At 38.0% G+C, this 19,802-nt stretch overlaps 1 protein-coding gene across 7 annotated transcripts in view; it reads right to left on the minus strand.

The window, feature by feature from the left end:
• Positions 1-19,802, minus strand: part of DENND1B (DENN domain containing 1B) — a 169,335-nt gene that overhangs the window by 120,364 nt on the left and 29,169 nt on the right. For 6 of the 7 annotated variants that reach the window (XM_030033491.1, XM_030033490.1, XM_030033489.1 and 3 more), the window contains one exon: positions 4,961-5,004. In XM_030033491.1, coding sequence (XP_029889351.1) covers positions 4,961-5,004 — 44 coding nt within the window. Of the gene's footprint in view, positions 1-106; positions 223-4,584; positions 4,689-4,960; positions 5,005-19,802 lie in introns of all 7 variants that reach the window. The other variant, XM_041127795.1, reaches the window with a different exon arrangement.

Genomic DNA, 19,802 nt, shown 5'->3' on the forward strand with positions numbered 1-19,802 from the left:
GCCTCATCAGAATAAAAGAACAAAGCCATCAACTGCTGAAAGCCAGTGAGATGCATCCCCTAACAGCATGCCTGCAGCCTTGAAAAAAGTGTAAACAGTCTCATACCTCCTGGGTTCCTGCTGCTCTCTTAGGAGAGCAAAGAGGGACACAAAACCATCGCAACTGGCTTCCACACATTATTTTGACCCAGACAACAGCCTTTAGCTTGCTTCTTGAGATTACTTTTTTTTTTAAAATAAAACTTGTGCTATTATTTAAATCTTTAAAAAAAGAATATAATCTCTTTGATATTGACCTAATTTATATAATTGCTACCACGATCCATGCAATTAAATATTTCATCCTGCAAGAAACTGAGCACTTTGACTCCAATCAGACATTCATTTAAGCCAGGCTTAACTTTCAATAGTTAATACATACATTGAAAGTAAAGAGTGCGACTAGTGCTTTGCTAAGGGAAGGCTAATGTATTAGTACTTCATAGGATTTATCCCTTAAGCAACTGATGTTTGCACACATGCATGTGTACCTGTATATTTTTACATATACATATATTTTTACATGAATCTGATAGATTTACATGTATAATATCAAGCTTTAGTACTTGCGTCACTACAGAATAAGGAGCAAGGGTTATTGCTCACAATTCAGTGGTGAATTTTGCATAATGTGATACATTAAAAATAAAAACCAGCTGTTATGATATAAAATATGAGATAATAACACAAAGGGTATTACAATAACTTCACTGAAAACAGTAGATTCCTCACATGGGATGCCATATCCCTTACTGGTTACTGATCTGCAGGGTTTGGTAAAAGCCTGACATGAAAAAGCAGATTTAGTCTGCTTGCCATAGAAAGCAGACAACAAGAGAAGATAGGATGATATCTGCAACACAACTAACAAATCTAATGCAGAGTCTCAATTCTTTCTTAACCCACAGCTTCAATCAACAATCCCTTGTCACATTTCATGTTACTGAAGTGGCTTCTGGTAAGTTCATCTCCTGCCATATTAGCTATTTATATCATCTTTGTGGTGAGATATTTTTCACCAGCAGAGAAGTGGCAGACTACAGAAAGAAATTATTATGTGATTAGAAGGGAGAAGAATAAAACCTATTCAATGGATCACTCAGTCTATACACCATATACTCTGGGACCTATTGCAGATAGAAATCACTTTGGGCCAATAAGCAGTCAGATTAAAAAGCAACTGAATTCTTACACAGCTAAAAATAATAACCAAAATAGTTGTAATTACTAACTTATAAGAAACGTTAGACTTCACATGCTTCAAAGGTGAAGACAACATAGAATGAAGCACTGCCTCTGGCAGAGCCACTAACACCTGCTGGTGCTATCAGCACTGTGCTCTCGTCCTTCCTTGTGCCAACTCTACTCCTTTCCCCAGGAATGTTTCAACTCAATGAAGTTACTAGGAGCTTGAGTGTTTTTATTTCCAGAACAGCTATGAATAGAGGCATACTGGAGGCATCCGGACACATCTGACATCAATAGAGCTTTGCCACTGACTCCACTGCTGTGAGGAGACAGCCAGCGTCAGCAGATCTCAGTTCTGCTGGGTGACATTAATTTCTGCAGAGATACACGTCTTCTTTTTCAACAGTTATGAAGTATGTCATTTTGGAAGCAAAGGTGGTGTTTTCATTTGGGTTGCTTCTCTATAGCACTTAAAAAATACTTTCTTTTTAAAAACAACTGGATTATTTTCTCTGTATAGACTTCCATTTGAAAATGAGCTTGCAAGGCTGAAATTAAACTCTAGTCTAACCAGCCTGAATAAACAAAATAGGAATTTCAAGATTAAAAATATATGCATCTTTTATCATTAAAATTTCATTGAGCACAAGGGGAGTTTTGAACTTTTGAACAAGACAGAGCCTGTAGGCATATACATTCAAAATATATTTTAAATTTAAAAAAAAAAAAACTTCCATTAAATGGCTACAACCCATTCCTCATCCAAATGCGAGCTTGTGAGGATAACCATAGAAGAGCTATATATGCTGAAATCGGGAATCTTCACATTTCTTCTACAGTGCTGAGATTATTCAGAACTTTTTCAACATTGTCAAACTCATGTTTATAGCATTAATGCCAGTACAACAGTAAATTGTAACTCTATGATGTCTCAAACAGAGCAGTTCAGCTTTTGGGGTACTTTTTAATAAAGATTTTCTTTGAAACGGTAGCATGGCTCTTTGTACTTAGAATTCTACCCAGCGAGTTTATTGTTTAATTGATAGTTTTGTGAGTCACTAAAAAGATAATTAGTCCCACCATCAAAAACAAAACAAAACAAAAGCAACTTTCTGAAATACTCCTGGCAAAAAGAAGTATTTTTCATTTCCTGCCTTGAAGCATTACTTTTTTTCTTTCCCCATTCTGTGTTTTTCCCTTTTCTTTCTTATTCTTGTATCTGAAGAATTACCAGACAGAAAATAAGTGGTTTCCCTGCAGTCTTGGCAGATAAGAAAATCAATGAATCTTACAAATTCTTTTGTGGTAGCAAAACTGCACCTTAATATTTCCTTTACTTAATGGACTGCACGTGAGTAAATTATTATGACAAATCACTAATCTTTTCTTTTTCCTGATCATCTGTAGTTTCTACATCCCATCCAAAACAGGCGGGATGTTTTGCAAAACAAGATTTTGGAAGGTCAACATTTAAGAAAAAAGAGATCAAAAGAAGAATACTGCCCAGCCTAAAAGAAAATGGCAGACCAAACGAATAAGAGAGAGGATTAGGCATGATTAAGCATTGGAAAGTTCAGGCATACTGAGAGGACGAATGTGAGACAGAGGAGGAATATATCAAAAAGGCTTAGACAAGTTTTCTTTGCATTATGAAAGCAACAAAAAGGTGACATGATAAACTGTAGAAAAATTCAGGAAGAGAAGAAAATATTTTGCCCGCTGTTATCACATCACTGTGCAAACAGACAGCTCTTAGATTTTAGGAAGGATGATTCTTTGGGATACATCCAAAAACTAACTCACACATTTTACATTTAAAATAGAAAGGACTGGAAAGTAGGATGGAGAATATTCTTTTTCTTTCCTTTTTTTTTTTTTTTTTTTTTTTAATATTCTCCCCACAAACTTCCATTGAAATTAGCCTTGACAGTTTTAGTGAGATCTCATTTTTTAAAAAAATTAAATCTGGTAGATATTCAGGTCTCCAGTCCAAACCTACCAAGTCCAACATGCACACAGACATGCTTATAGAAGGCTTCTGCTGATTTTGCTTGACTACTTAGCTCAGGGGTTTGCTGTAGAAGCTGCTATATATTCTGTTCAAATCCAGTGGTTCTAATAGGAAAATTTCCCTTGCAAGGATGAGGATTAAAACATATTGTTTCCCAGGAAAACAAGCAGTTTACCTGAAACACTAGATTCCCTACACTGCTGAGACACAATGTGCAGGCGTAGGTTTTTCACAGCCCAAAGGCAGAAAGCTGCCTGAGGACTCTGTTTCTTATAGATTAGGTATGTCTATTGGATCTTTGTATGACTCCCCTCCAGTCTTTAGTGGGCTTCATCTTCTAATCATTTTTCTGCACCAGCTGTTCTTTGAATAACCTTCGACTTAACTGAATAAGATCCTATTTTTCTTCATACATAATTTCTCTCTTTTTTTTTTTCTTTTTTAAGATCAAGTCTTTCTTAGGGAAAAGAAAAAGAACAAAACAAACTAGAAAAAAAGAATTTAAATGACAGTGAAGATGATCATTCTGCAGCCAGGAAAATCATCAAAACTTGCTGGACATCTAGCTAAGAACATATAACAGCACACTTTGTTCATGTACCATTTATCACTATCTTACAAGCTGCACATGTTTCTGACTAATGCTATTCCCTAACCAGACATCCTACCTTCTATGTTTGTATATTTATTCCTTTCATCATGAATCACCTTACAGCTGTCTTTATAGAATCTTGTATTATTGATTTTAAAAAAAATAAAAAAAAAAAACCAACAATTTATCAAGATCTACTGTACAAAAATATTTCCAGATCATCCATTGTGGTGATATTACCAATGAAGAATATGTTTGATTCAGTATAAGTCTAAAAAGAAGAGCAAAGAGAGACACTGAGTCAGAGATATTTATTCTATTTAGTGTTTTTATCTATTTTTGTTTACAAAAATAAAAATATTTCCATGGAAGAAACTCATCTAAAAGTTGCTGAAATAATAAAATTTAATAGTTTCATTAAATTTTAATATTAGTCACTTTAATGAAATAGTCCAGTGGAAAAAAAAAACACTAATTAATAGCTCTGCTATCACTACAAACAGTGAAATAATCCATCAATCCTGTAAGTATAAACTTTCCTTTGAGGATTAATTATAGATAGAAACTAGGATTTTCATGCTTTCAAAATCATTAAGTTTATATCATTGTCTCTTACAAGGATCTGAGCGTTATTTTTTTACCCAAGCAAATAACTAGGGTATCTCTAAAATATTATTAAATAAATATATAAGAACTTGCATTGTAAAGGATTAAAGGAACAGGACGCATAGGTTATGCCATTAAAAGTACCTACGTGTGCAGCTCTTCAACTTTTTTGTTCTGGTGATTTTTGTTAACGCGATTTATAACATCAATGTTTGGCAAAGTTTTGTTGATAAATTGTCCACATTTTCAATCCTACAACAAATAAAAACACAACACTTCCAACAGAAACAGCTTATAAAATACTCTGTATTGAAAATAAGGTGATACAGAGAATTAGTATGATATACAGTGCTCTACAACTGCTATTGCATATTCCTGTCACAAAGGCATTCTAATCACCAAGCCACCAGTTGGGTGAAAACTTCCTCCCCGCTATCATTAGCATTTGCCTCTCCACAGCTGAATAGGAGAGCTTTTTTATTATTATTCTAACATAAAAAAAAGTTCAATCTCATGTTTCCAACCTGGTCTCCAAAGTCCGCTGGGAACTTCCACAGTACCACTGGATCTGTAAATAATTGACAGACAGCATTAATCAGAGGCAAAGGAACAGAGTATTACAGTCAGAGTACATTAATATTAAAGAGAAGGTCAGCTTAGCATCAAGCTTTAAGGCAAGTGTAAAAATGTATCTAAAAACTAAGGAAGATACTGGATTATTAAAAACACTTATTTCATATTTATGAAACTATATGTTTATTGTTTTACATATGGTAGCAGGTTATAATGTACTGAACTATTTTCATATTCAACTCTTTCTTTTAGCCTTTGAGTACTTCTTTTTTTAAGCATGTGTTCAATTTTCACATTTTAATTTAATTAAGAAATAAAGTGATACAAAACCTCTTTCAATCCAAGGGAAAAAAGAGATGTAAAATGATAAGGGGAAAACAAAGATCTCTATGAGGTATAGAAAAGTGTCATTTGTGATTTTAAAGATAGTACCAATGTAACCAGCACTCTCAGGGAAGAGTTTAGAAGAGCTAGCACACTTGAGTTTTTCTTTTCAGAGCCATTTAAAATCTGCATTTCAATAATACCTTAAAGTTTTCATTAACCTATTATAAACTGTTAATTATCAACATAATGAGTGTTATTTAGGCTATATATTAGTCTACAATTAACATTATTTTGAAGGCACCTAACAATGACCTGAACCATAACCTTTCCACACAAAACAAATTAGGCTCTTCACCCCCCTCAAACCTTTTAGTCTCCTGTGATACCAAACCTTCCTGAGGTGCTACCATTAAACTTTACCACAAACACTCATGAAGCTTCACAGCACTTCTAAACAACAGATTAGCAGCAGCATTTGTCCATGTGCTAACAGCAAAATTACCATCTTCCTGCAAGGGAGACCCAGGGGGGTGCCAAAACCTGGACTAGTGGGAGAGCTCTCCGATTTCTGCTCCTGCCCTAGCCAACGTCAGGCAGATCCCCCCCACCGCTGACCACGCTGCTGACGACAGCTCTGGATGTCAGAGGACAGGAAAACGAACGGAGAAACCTGCCGGTAAGCGCCAGGGGACACTGCCTGATGAGAATTGCAACCTCTTGGCTACCTCGGGAGCTGCTGGGATTCCTGTCTTCTGAGGAGCCAAGATCTGGGAAACGTATTCAGATTTCCACTTCAGTCTCTAACACTAGCACTGTCTGATAAATCAGAAACTTACTTCTTATTGCTACGTTTTACATCAGAATCAGAGGGTTCTCTACTTTTGGCAAAGTATGGAGGTTTCTACTCTTCTTCATCCTCCCACGTATGTTTGCTGCTGCAAATTGAAGCTTTAATGAAAGGGAAGTGCCACTGATGGTATTTTCAGTCCCAGCTGCTGATTTCAAATCCTACTATTCAACACGCAGCTGCTGCACCCGCATTTGCTGCTGGCCCACTCTCAAGGAGCTGGAGACCGAAGCCAGCATCCCTCCTTCACCCAGGGCCAGTTGTTAAGCCAACAGTGGAATACACGTTTCAAACATGTTGCAAAATTCAACTTGTCGACCAACTCAACCTAATTTAGACCCGATTTTAATCTAATTCAAATCTAATTGAGATTTTAGATAAAAATGTGGCCATTTGACTCTTCTTATTGGACAAGTACATTTCTGCTCCTAAGAACATCCGCAGAGGGTTCTGCAGCTATTATTTATGAAAGCGTATCTATTTTGAACAAGGAATCTATCTATTATGGGGAGCAAGAACTTTCAGAGGCAGACATGAAATAAGAGATGAGATGGTATGTTTATAAAAATATGAAAGCCAATAAATACAGTTACTTAAAACAGAGACTTTTTTCCCCTATCTGTTTTGTGTTTGTTTAAATCACAAACACACTTGTGTAATGACCAGATAGATACAGGAAGAGTTTGAATATCTCAGTGCCTATACTGTAAGGGATCTCTTTTTTTATTCCAATTTAGTATCACGAAAAAGAAAGTAATTATATATCAACAGTGATCTCTGATAAATTTAAGGAGCAGCAAGCACAGTAACGGATATCAAATACTCAGTGTTAAGTAATTCATAAATTACTTACTAAAAACCACTGACAATTGTGCAGAATCCAAAAAAACACCTTAAAAGAGCCAGGGCATATATCCACAAACATTTCAAGCATAAATTTCTCTACAACTGAGCAATCTCACTGCACTCCCACTACCAGCTACTCGTTGGTGATCCCATACCATCGTCTCTCTCCTGCTGGTGCAGACTCTTCCATGGCTACACACTGAACTAGATGAGGGAACTGACCAAGACCAAACCAACTGCCTGGAATTTTTCAGGTCAGCGTCAACTAGATCAGTTCCCCAAAACCATTGGTTTTGTGCTAGAAAAAAAGGAAGAAAAAACAGGGAGTGGGGAGTTGTGGTGAGAAGAAAGCAGGACTGCTCCACCCAGCACCAATCCAGCCTTAAGCATTTGCTAGACCTCATGAAATACAAGCTGCTTACTAGCCACCTCTAGTTCCGTTTCTTATCACCCATTTCTTGTTCAGAGCTTCTCAAGTCTTGCTGTACCATTTATAGTTGCTTCTACTGCAAAACTTGAAAGCTATTGCCTGCGACTAGGTGCACGGAACGATCTCCAGTAAGGGAGGCTGACGGAGCATTGCCAGGGAGGAGCGGACTTGGCAAGCTCGCCTCTTCGTAGCAATGAAACCGGGCAGATTATTTTGGCAGATGTGAAGTACAGTTACATGAGAAACATTTAGTATATTGAATGCTTTAGCAACACGCTAACAAAATCATGGGGTTTTCTGATACTTTGTAAAATGTTTAATGTATAAACTTCTAAATCAGAAAGAAATGTAATTTCTTTCTTTCACTGTTCTTAGTGGAAGTACAACTGCCAGGCTTCAAAAAAGGAAGCAGATTGCAATAGCAAAACCTCCAAGCATAATTTTAAAAGGTCACAATCCGGATCAAAGTACAATCTCAGAATTAAGCAAAACTTGGCTCTAGGTAACTTGGGGTTTGGGGTCAAAAAATTCATACCTCAGTGAGGTGCCAACAGAGCTGAACAGCATTTCACAGGAGCACCCTTTATCTACTGGCAACAAGATCAACAGCTCCAATAACTTCTTTAGTGGCCCAATACGCTAACAGATATAAAACCTACAATTATAATTTAGTGTCCTGCTGAGCTTGCTATCTTCATATTAGGGCTCTCTCGTACTACTCTGGTCTCACTTGAAATGATAAATACAACTCTAAAGTAAATTCCAGTTCACTCAACTACAGGTATAATGACATTTATTTTCATATCATGAAAGGATATTTACATCATGAGAGGATAATTAAATTCATGTGATCTAAACAGGCGGAATAATGCTCTTAGTACTCCTTCATGAAAACAAAAAATGGCCAACATTTGAAAAAATATCCCTAACTCAATTCAAGAAAAACATTCAGTGCTACATTCAGCAAAAACTACACGCCTCCAAGACTTGCGCAACTGCTTTGAGCTGGGTTTTGCAGTTGTTATTACTGGCTTTTAACTGGTTATTTTAGTAAGTACTCGCCATACATTTATTAAGTAAGAAAATCTGATGTGACTTGTGCTTCAAGCAGAAAGGTTACTGTACTCTTTTTATCCCTTCACTCTCTGAAACCAAACCCCACCACCTACAAAAAGCCTTGGGATTTTATGATAATTATCCAAGTCAGGGACTGGGCTTTTTTCAAAATATTATGTTTGTTTCTGCTTTTAGAGTTAGGCTCAGGCAGCATCTGACACATCTTTGTGGCAACTTCTCACAAGTGCTGCAAAGGAAGAAACAAAAGGGTACTGATTTAGAAATAAAAAGAGAAAGTATAATCCGATTCTGCAACTTTATGCACTTTATTTCAGATTTACAAAGACTGAATTTTCTTTTCCCTGAGGATTACTTTCCAGATACTCCATCTGATCAGGCAATTTTATGCTGATTTATTTTATGGGTGAGAGGATGAGAATCACTCAGAAATAGCTGTTGCTATAGCCATCTGAGGAACTACCGAGTTCCTCCTTATTTTCTTTTTCTAACAGACTTCTTGGGACAAACACACTGTGCCAGTTCTAAGTAAATGTAGTAGTAAGAGGAAATTGTTAAGTGCACACATAAGATAGTTTGTGCGTTGCATGTATAAATAGATAGATGCACGTACAAGCATCACTTCTTCCTATGCCTGCTGCATCCAGGACAGACATTTCTTACAGAAGTACATCTTAGGATGTGCTAGTAACACTTGAAAATTCCTTTGCTAAATATCCTACAGCATTGGAAAAGTACATCTCCCAGGTGTGAATCTCACACCGCCACAAGGCTGCAGCTCAGGCACACATTGCTGGACATAACTTGTGATACTTGACTTATTTGACTACTTTTGCATCATTTGTGATCATTTAAGTCTGCCTATACATATTTTAAAAGAAAGCTTTTCATAATAAGATTCAGAAAGAACCAGTTAAGCCCCTGAGGACAACAATTAGAAGCAGATGCAACTCTTGGTACAAGTCAGAAGAGAGACAAGCATGGAAAGGTTTGTTGAGGGACCAAGACTTAAGAGTACAGTATACTTGATACAAAGAGGAAAGTGAGTCACATGCAATGCTGAAAAACAAAAGTATTCAGAACGTTGCAATCTAGAACTGCTCCACGAGAAAAATGCAGGCAAGTATGACACATACGAAGAGAAGAGGAAAACATATGCATACCCTCAGGGTAATTCCTCTCCAAAAATCTATTCCCATAGCGGTAATTTCATACAGCATGTCATCCGTATTTTTAGGAAAACCACTTCTAACACGTTTTAACTTCTGTAACAAATCTCAGAAAATATACAGGTACTACTTCTCATGACAGAGTAGATTAGAGTAGTGCATTTGGAACTATGAAAAAATAGAGAAAGCTTTGAGTCGTAACTTCCCCAAAAATTCAGTAAATATACTCTGAAAATACTCTTCTCAATCATTAAGCTTGCAGATTATAAACGTCACCCAAAAATACAACAGGATAAGCTAATTAGCGCACATTCAATTTGGTAATGGAACAGAAATTACAAACACATGCTGAGAAACATCATCTCAGGTAATTCTCTTGATAGCAACAGAGAATAATTTCAGACACAAAAACACAGCTAAGGTAAAATGAAATGGATTAATTTAGTTCAATATTCTGCCTGGAGAGGAGGAATCTTCATCCCTGTGGGTTTTATGGAGCAGGACAGACAAAAAGACTGCCAAGCAGAGTTGGTCATGTCTTGGGACAGAGGAATGGACTCAATGACTGCTCAGTATCCCTCCAGCTATATTTTCTCTGATGCTGTAAAGATATTCATTGGAAAAAAAGATGTCAGTGCAGAGGGGAAAGAAGAGACTGGGGCCAGGAGTTATGGGGGTGGGGAAGAGACGCAGTGAGGAAACAGAAGGCAGCAAAGTAAAGCTTATTGCAGACAGTTCTTTCTTGACTGGAAAAAAAAAGCAGTTCCAGATTGTTTTTCTTACGTGAACATGAGAATGCAACTAATAAAGCTGAAATGATATATCATTATCTCAGTGAACAGCTTTATAAACACACATTTAAACAATAAGCAGGATTTCTTTTGTTAGAATAAGAATTTTTCAGCAACAAAAAATTAGTTCTTTAAACCAAGTTTTTAATACTGCTATTGTTCAAAGGCAAAAATCTGCTACATACTTAAAATAATTTGACAGAAACCTGCAACAGTAATTATAATGATGCTTTTGTATCAATATAGTATTTTATTACTACAACAATGATTCAGAAACAAAATAAGAGATGAACAGTAATGTGCAACCCAAGCGTTTTCACAGATGAAACCATCTAATGAAAAAAACAGCATTCACATAAAAAGATTACTTCTTGCAAAAAAAGACTTCTGTATATTATATTAAAATCTGCTTGTTAACAGCTTCATACATGAAGTGCCAGAGGTGCAGTAGGAACGGGAGGCACTGCTGTCAGGAAGATCTGAGCACAACAGTGGTCTTCAGCTCCCAGATTTGGGGGATCAAAGTGGAACACCCGCCACCAGCTGGAGGAAGAGCAAGATGCCATGGAAAAGGGGGGAAGAAGGGAGTTACAGTATTTTCCAAGCATCAATAATCAAAAGAAAGAACAAGGACAAAATACATTGAAGCAACTTCATAAAAAAAGTGAAACTAAGGAACACTCGCTAACTTCTCTGGCACTTAAAACCTGTCAGATTAAAGACAATATGCAAATGAGGGTGCCACTGAAGAAAATACTTGAAAGTACACTTTTATGCAAATCCTGTAGTCCATGTATTTTTTTGCTCATCAAAGGAATACTGAAAGAAAATTCTACAGGACCATTAAGTCTATTCTTACTCTAACTATTCAACAGAAAGCTTATTGCAGAATGCAACTGCACTCTTAGTGTTTTCATAAAAGCAAAAGAAAATCTATTTACAAAATTATATAAAATCTTAACAATCCAGCACCTTCAACTTCTTTACTCACACTTTACCCACTAATGGCCCTTCCTAAATTGCCACCATGGTTTCAAACAGTTGCTACTTCAGCAAATAGCAAATGAACATGAGGCAAAAAACTGCTGCACCGAAACAAGTATGTTCCCTTGGAAAGTCAACTACTTCCACCCAAAGACCGATAATATTGAGTGCTTGACCACTGACAACTTTAAGAGTTAAGTACTGACACTTTACAACCATGTCAGTTACAGAAAAATGTTAACAGGTTTCAGGAATTACATTTGCCAGCTTTTCCTGCTATATATTAATACACTGAGATTTTTCTGGGTCTCTAGGTGCTTACACAGTAACCTCAGCAGCACATTTGAGCAAGGTGCTGAACCTGGACTCGCCTTTCAAAATAAGCTACAACGTGGCCACAACGCAGGAGCCCAGTATCTCCCTTTCCCTTCCCCACGCCAATGGCCTCTGCCTTGTCTTCAACTGATTGCAAAGCTTATAGCCCATTTTGAAAAATTATTTAGGCAGTGAAGGTACCCGACTCTCACTGGCATCAAAGGAGATATTTGGAATGCGTGACTTTCAACATTTTTCCTTTTACCTTTTCTCATATAAAGTAAAGTGTGAACTACATGACAACAGTGTCAACAGACACACACTAAATACTGCCCTTTAAGAAAGGGAAAATGGAAAATAACATTTTAGTAGCCTGCCTCGGTTCAGCAGCTGTCACCTGTAAGTCTTCGTGGTTGCACATTTGCAAATCTGAAATGTGATTTTTGTATCAGTGACTTTTCAGTGAGGTTCAGAAACATAATTACAAAGACTGACTCCTCACAGGTAAGATGAAAACGTCTTCCTCCCGCAAGGAAGCCTTTCCTAAGGAAACTGCCTTTAACTGTAGCTGAACATAAGCTGGGCAGGCTTTCAAGTAAGCTGAAAACCGTATCACAGTTTAAAATAATTTCTGTAGGACTTATGCTTTAAAAATGCCCCAAATTATAAGTAACCCAAATTACTCATGGACTTATCAAGTGGCTTGGAATTTAATTGCATTTTTTCACAGACATGTAACTTACTAAACGGTTTCAGGATACCAGTGCTCACACCACGTTTGTGGAAATTCAGAATTTTGTTTCTCATACGTGGGAAAACAAAGATACAAACCACAACTGTAAGAGTCACTTGGTCTTTAAACAAAAACCACACACACCACACTCTTCTCTACTCCATGCAAACACAAATCGCATTTGAAGTCAGTGGGTCCAGCTCAGTCGGCTACTCGCAGCATTACAACGTCATGGCAACTCCACAGCTTTTACATGCAGGTCATCACTACCTTGTCAAAGCATTAACAGCTCACAGTCTGTATTAAAATGTGCGAATCTGACATGTGTACATCACACTGTAAAGCCATGCAATAGAATTACTGATTGTAAAGTTTACCATAGAATATTTTCAAGTACTTCTACTTTTAAAGTATGCGATAACAGTTCCTCAAACTACTCAGAAAATCCAGGATGTGAAAACAGTGCGCAATATAATATTGAACTCCACCTAATCACGTGCAAGGCTCAGCCTACCATACTGTAGAGATGCAGGGCTTTGTCTGACAGCGCTACAGGTTTTGGACCTGACAGTTCCTCTGATCTTTCCAATTTCCCTGTCTGTAACACACTCAAACTAGGAAATAATTACTTTTTCCCTTTTATGAGCAAGTAGATGGTTAAAACTTCTAGCCACAATTTGCCACCTCCTTCAGAGCTACAGGTCAATCCCTTTTTGCTCAAGAATTTGTTACCACTGAAGGACAGAGCAGTAAGTCATTTCAGCTAACTAGGGATAGAAAGAAAGGGTCCTTTTGGCTGCAATGCTATTAGCCATGCTTCAGGATAAAACCTTAATCAGGGTGAGAGTTCATTGCACAGATAGTGCACAGATAAAAAGAGTATGTTCAGCCTTCTTTGGTCTCTTCACAAGATAAGCAGGAGTTTCTTTTACCTGCTAAGTCTTTAGAACGAGCTTGTAAAGTCTGGCAACAACTGTATGCCTTTTGGAGCTGCAGCGTTATTTTTAATTTTCCTATTTTTAACTTGTAATTGTGAGTGAATTACAGCTCATGAAAACAAGGATCTAAGAACTAAGGTAGCAAAAGAACAAGCAAGTGAGCACCATATATGCCTTAAGTCATTGCTACCTTTTGAGGAAGGTTTACAAAACAAAATACTTCTGTTCTGCTGTCACTGGGTCTCTAGTTCAAAGAATTTTAAACAAGACAGGCTGTGCAGTGATCTAATGAAATGAACAATAACTGAAAACAATTAAGACTAAGGTCATCCACCTTTGCAACTAAATACAAGTTTTACATCCTGCCCTGTAAGGATGAAAAACTAACTCACTACACCCCCTTGCAAACAGACAGATTGTGCAGTGTTTTGTTTGTTTGTTTTAAAGGAAGGTACAGGACTTAAAGTTCTTCAAAAATATTGCGGGCTACATGACATTTTCCTGTATTAATGCCGCAAGATTGATTTTGAGAAAGGTCCAGAAAAGTTCAAGTACATTATTACCAAGCAATACATACTAAGTAAATTAGGAAGAAGCAAATGTCCTGCACAGCCAAGCATACTGGAGATGGCCCGTCACTTGGCTCTCCCATGTAAGTGATGTCTGACCAGAGACAGAGAAAAACATTTTATCTCACCAGCTAAAACATTATGTTTGTTTTGTGGAACCTACACAGACTGCATATAGAAAAAATTAAAAGCTTTTGGCACATGACAAAGACTACATCTCAGTATCTTATGGATGCCTGAGTTACTGCTTCCTAATTCCCTTCAAGAAATACAAATTTGGTATCAGCTTGGACATGAAACCAGGGCTATATGTGACCCTGTAGAGGAAACTGCCTGGTTGCAGGAAACTCAGAATAATATTCGAGCCATTTGTGACAGGCATTTTTAAAAAAGAATACAAAAAGAAATCTTACATTACAGTTTACATGCCTAAAAAAAAAATTAAATTAAATAAGTAAAAAAATTAACCAAAAATTTAACGCTTCTGTAATTTTTTTTCAAAGCAGAAGTTAGTCCAGTCCTCTTACTTCTTCAAGAAAAAATGAATGTTGCAGGGGAACTCCCTCTTGACCAGACAAGATATAATGATTATCTATTTACATCACTTCTTGCCTAAACAGTGCAACAACATTCCTTCCACTTTCCACTGGTGAGGAGCACATCCTGGTCACAGCCACACTGTTTAATATTCGAGGGCAGGACTTCCCTGCAAATTATGCCCCTTGCCTTAAATACCAACTAGCACAAGCAGTAAAATGTGATGATTCAATAGACTAACAGTCTTTTACACTAGACCAATACTGGAATACATAATACATTGGAATAATGGACTATGTAACATTATCATGGAATATATAATATCATTACCCAAATTATAAAGTGCACTATATAGATAGACTAGATATAAGAAAGAAATTTTTTACAGTGAAGGTGGTCAAACACTGGAACAGGTTGCCCAGAGAGGTTGTGGATGCCCCATCCCTGGAAACATTCAAGGCCAGGTTGGATGGGGCTCTGAGCAAGCTAATCTAGTTGAAGATGTCCCTGCTCATGGCAGGGGGTTGGACTAGATGACCTTTAAAGGTCCCTTCCAACCATTCTATGATTCTATTATATATATTTAGTACCCAAACCATTCTATAATTCTATGATATATATTTAGTACATCAGTAGACAAATGCTGCTTTCAAACATCCTCCACTAATATTGTCCTCAGCCAAATGCTTTAGACAAACTGCTCCCAAATGGGGAAAATATCCCCAAAACTTAAGCGTATAAAATTCATCATGTGGAGAGCACGAAGGTAGAAAAATATTCTGTCATCTTCTGCGTTTCCTTCCCTCCATCCTCGTTTCCTACCCTGCTTGCTATCTAAGTGTTCTTCTCTATTTGGCAGACACATGGAAGAGGAACATTTTCTTTGAGCCACTAGGCAAAACCCCAGGCTGTTCTTGGGTTTGGACACAGCACATGCAGCAGTGACCAGACTGTGGGATGAGGCTGTCTCCCCCCACAAGCACACCTCCTCCTTTCCCACAAGACTATTGTGAGCAAAGCTGAAACTGGAGTTGGCAACATGGCAATTCTTCAGGCATCACAGGCTGGACTGTGTTTTGTTTCCTCTTCCCAGAGGCCCTGCTTTCCACAAGCATAGGGGAGAAGGTAAACTCAAACAGCAGCTCTTTGCAGGTACAGGAACCAAGGGCAGTGATAAGCTTAAAGGTGTGAAAAGTACTACCTTAGGTACTGACTTCATATTCAAGCACTTCTGATTTGTATCAGGAGGGAGACTATCGTTCTTGAAATGGGCCATCTCTGATATTTAGGGAGTTTCCAGCAGCAGCGAAAGCACCATCGCTTGTATTACCAAACATCATTCACAATCCAGCATTCATCTTGTGTCATAATACAGACTCCATCAATGTCTTCTGAATGCAAAATATGTATAAGAATCGAGCTTTTCATCTGTCCTGGTGAACACTAAACTAGCATACATCTGTACTAAGGCAGAAGACCTTCATGAAAATATACACAAGAAAACCCAAACCAAGAGCACTTCTCGCCCAGCCCTCAGCCTGCCTCCTCCTCTCCATCAGCTCAGACCTACCTCTCTGGGGCTTGGTGAGCTCTGCAGAGCCAACCCCATTGACACTGTCGCTGCAACCAAGGCCAGCTACAGGAAGAAGGGGTTAGATTCTCTGTTCATTGTTTTATTCTAGATTATTTATGACATTTCAATTAATTAATACACATACTACTGTATCACTGTGAAACAAGGCTTGGGATTGTGTAGTGATACTCAGCTTATGTGTGAAAGAGAATGAATATAACTGTACGCTACAAAAACACAGTTTCAAATTCTCCATCTTTATCCCATTTTCAGTCTCCCATTACAATTAATGTCCGTATGAAATCCAAATCTTTCACTTTTGCTTACTGGCTGTGGTAGGAAGCGACAGAAGTAGAGCAGCACTGATAACTGGGGCCTGGCCTGGCTGTTTCCTACTCCTCAGAACATCTACAGCACCATAACTGAAACACATCTGACTATGAAAACTTTGATTATATCAGACAATATTTCATAATTTTATATACATACCAATCTGCTACTAATTAAATTAAAACAATCATAAACATTGTCAGTTACACAAAGCTCTAAAACCATTAACAACTACGTTGATTAGCCACAGCCTACACATATAGTTTGCTATATGTGTAAACAGTTCACAGATTTAAAACAGTTAAAATACCTTTTAAAATTTTTTTTTTTTTTTAGCCTATTCTGATTCAGTGTTCATTTCTATCTTGCTTGTTCATGATACATTAAACCAGAATAAAGATGAAGGAGCACTGATCAATAAGCACAAATCTTTTTTTGCCTTTGCTTTCCATCTTATACCAAATCCATTTTAATACCATTGGGGGGAAAAAATAAACTCATCAGTCACCTGATGGAGTAATTCAAAACTTAACCAAACAGGGCTAATGGGTGAGAATTGAATTGAAAACACCTTGACAAAGAAAGCAATTTCTTTTCTTCGCACTCCTCAGAAGCTGTGGGTGATCACTGTAATCGAACCATCAACAGCGAGGGGCCATCTGTCCCGAGGGCCCTCCATGTGAGCAAAAATCAACAACAAAAAAATTTTAGAGGCTGGCCCACATGCATTCAGCCCCAATTTGTCTATGGCAGGCAGCATAGAGCTGAAAAATCAATGTTTTGACGTTTTTCACATACCAAACCTTTAAAGTCAACACTAAACTTTTGATAAGTACAAAACACAAAAAGCAGGTTAGGAGGTTGCTTACAGAAAGATCAGTGTTACTCCAACAGCTAATAAACCTCTGATCAGCTGAGATTTTCACTGTCATGAAGCACTCATGTTTTAGTACCCAATAGCCATGTTCAGGGAAAAAAAAAAAAAAATAGTACAGAAAACAACCTTACACTGGCATTTATGTTATGAGTCCCCTCTAGTATTAGTCTGTGCAACTAAAGAAGATATTCCAGTCACTTACCAAACCACCTACACAGAAGCCCCAAATCTTGGGGTTTTTTTCCACAGAAGACAAAGAAAACATTAAGAAAGCATCTCCCAGAAGTTTCCAAGCCAGTGACCGCACACAATGCATGCTGAGAGCAAGGGGCTCGGGCTGACACAGCAGAGGCACCATGGCTTTGGCACCTGACATCCTGGGAAACAGCGACCCCTCTGATCCCCACCAAGGACCTCCCAGGACAGAAGCATAGGCTCCACAGCACATCTCTCCCAGTGATGCTCCTAAACTGGGCACTTTTCCCTCACTAAGCCTTTCAAAGGGCAACACCACACATGGCAGGAAGGCTAATGCAATTTATTTCTTTGGCATTTTCTTACTGAACAATATACTGATCTTTTAGTAAAACAAGCTCTGACACAGCTGCACCTCTCTGTGCCTTTCCCTCCAACTGCTTCAAAACTGAAAAGTCGCAAAGTAGCAAAGAGGGCAGCAAGAAAAAAAATTTATATTCTTTTTTGCTCAGCTTCATTGACAGTATTTGTCCCTCTCTGCTTCAGCAGAGCTAGAACGTGGGCCCAGCCAGCAGCGCAACACGCCAGGAATTAGAAGACACACACTGATTTTCAGTCCTGCCAGTTACCTGCTGCATGACCTCAAGTCAGTCATTTCAGGTTCCCAAATATCATGAGATCCTGGACAAATTAATTCTTTTCGATTCAGAAGAACATTTACAGGCATAAAAAAAGGACATTTCCATGCAAGCCCAGGTTTAGTAATTTTAAACCACAGGCCACACATATACATCAGACAAGTAAAAGCAAGTCAAAGGTTTTTTCTCACAGGTGTTTACAGTTACTCAGGTCAAAATTCCCAATTATGTGCCAGAGTGGGGTCAGCAAAACAGGGGATGTAAACAGCATCCCAATATACATAAAGGGCCTGTAACCAGAATGGTATTGTGTCTTGCTGACCTGGAGGCAGGAGATCAGGGTTCCAGTCTCTTTAAGTTACTAATCCCAAAGCACATTCAATAACTAGAAAACTCTCCAAGACATTTCTTGATATCACATACTTCAGCAATGAAACAGAAGAGTTACGTTTCTCTACTGATTTCTAAAGTACTATTTATTCAGAACAGCAAAGTAGAAGAGTGATATAGATGCACAACTTCAATTTACATCCCATTACAAAGTAACCGTAATGTGGTTAGTGCAAAATAATTTTATCTTATGAAACCTCAATGCCTGATGCCTGCTTTGTCCAGTGGAATCTCAAATAAATTGTGCACAAAATAGTGAAAATTAATTTAACAGTGTGATAATAGCAGACAATATATTTCACTCTAATAGAAAAAGCTAAAGTTCAAAACAACACACTGCACTTGCACGGCCTGTGCAGGGTCAGAACTCAACACATCCTTTGTAAATTGAGCCTTTCCAGAAGGCAAGGTCAGAAGCTGCCTCCTCCCATTTCAGCAGTCTGCATTCGAACTAGCTGTCCTAAAAGTACAAGAACATATACCAGAAGCAGTTACTTCAATGAAGGCACCCTGCAAGGTACACAGCCACTCTGCTGGGTGGGAGCCCAACCCAGGCCTGGCTGCCTTGCTGATTGGAAAGCCGAGGTACACCAGTCAGGCTGCAGGCTCCAGCTGGTCAGTCGTCCAGTCACAGAGGCAAAGAGGTGGCCCAGAGAGTTGTTACTACCACTCAGGGCAGAAAGAAAAGAGAAAACAGACCTGCGCACAGTCGGAAGAGCAATGGCGTGCTTGGGGATGGGCAGATAAGGACTACAGGAAGGAAGAGAGCATTAGAGGAAGATGGGCCATCTACATGTTTGAACTGAGTATTTCTGCCTCTTAAGTAATGAAGGTCTTAATTTTACTTTCCAAAGAGCATTACAGCAGGAAGAAGTGAGATGAGGACAGGGAAACCATGAGTAATGCATCAGTATGCACCAGATGTACAGCAGTCAAAAATATTAGCAGGGGAAAAAATGATATTATTATCACTGATGTGAAAGAACAAGGAATGACTTATTAATAAATCAACAACAGCATAAATTAAGGTTACATCTTATCTAAAAAAATCAATTTATCAAATAAATCTGATGCTAATATTTCAGAATGCACCTATAAGCCTGCACAACAATAACAGCCATCAACACACAGGATGCACAAGAAGCTGAAATATATGACACTGCATGTAATTTACAGATTAATGTAATATAATACGCAACAACATTTTTCATAAAAAGGCCTCCTCTCAAC

The sequence above is a fragment of the Aquila chrysaetos genome, chromosome 12 (assembly GCF_900496995.4).
Source record: "Aquila chrysaetos chrysaetos chromosome 12, bAquChr1.4, whole genome shotgun sequence".
Lineage (NCBI taxonomy): Eukaryota > Metazoa > Chordata > Aves > Accipitriformes > Accipitridae > Aquila > Aquila chrysaetos.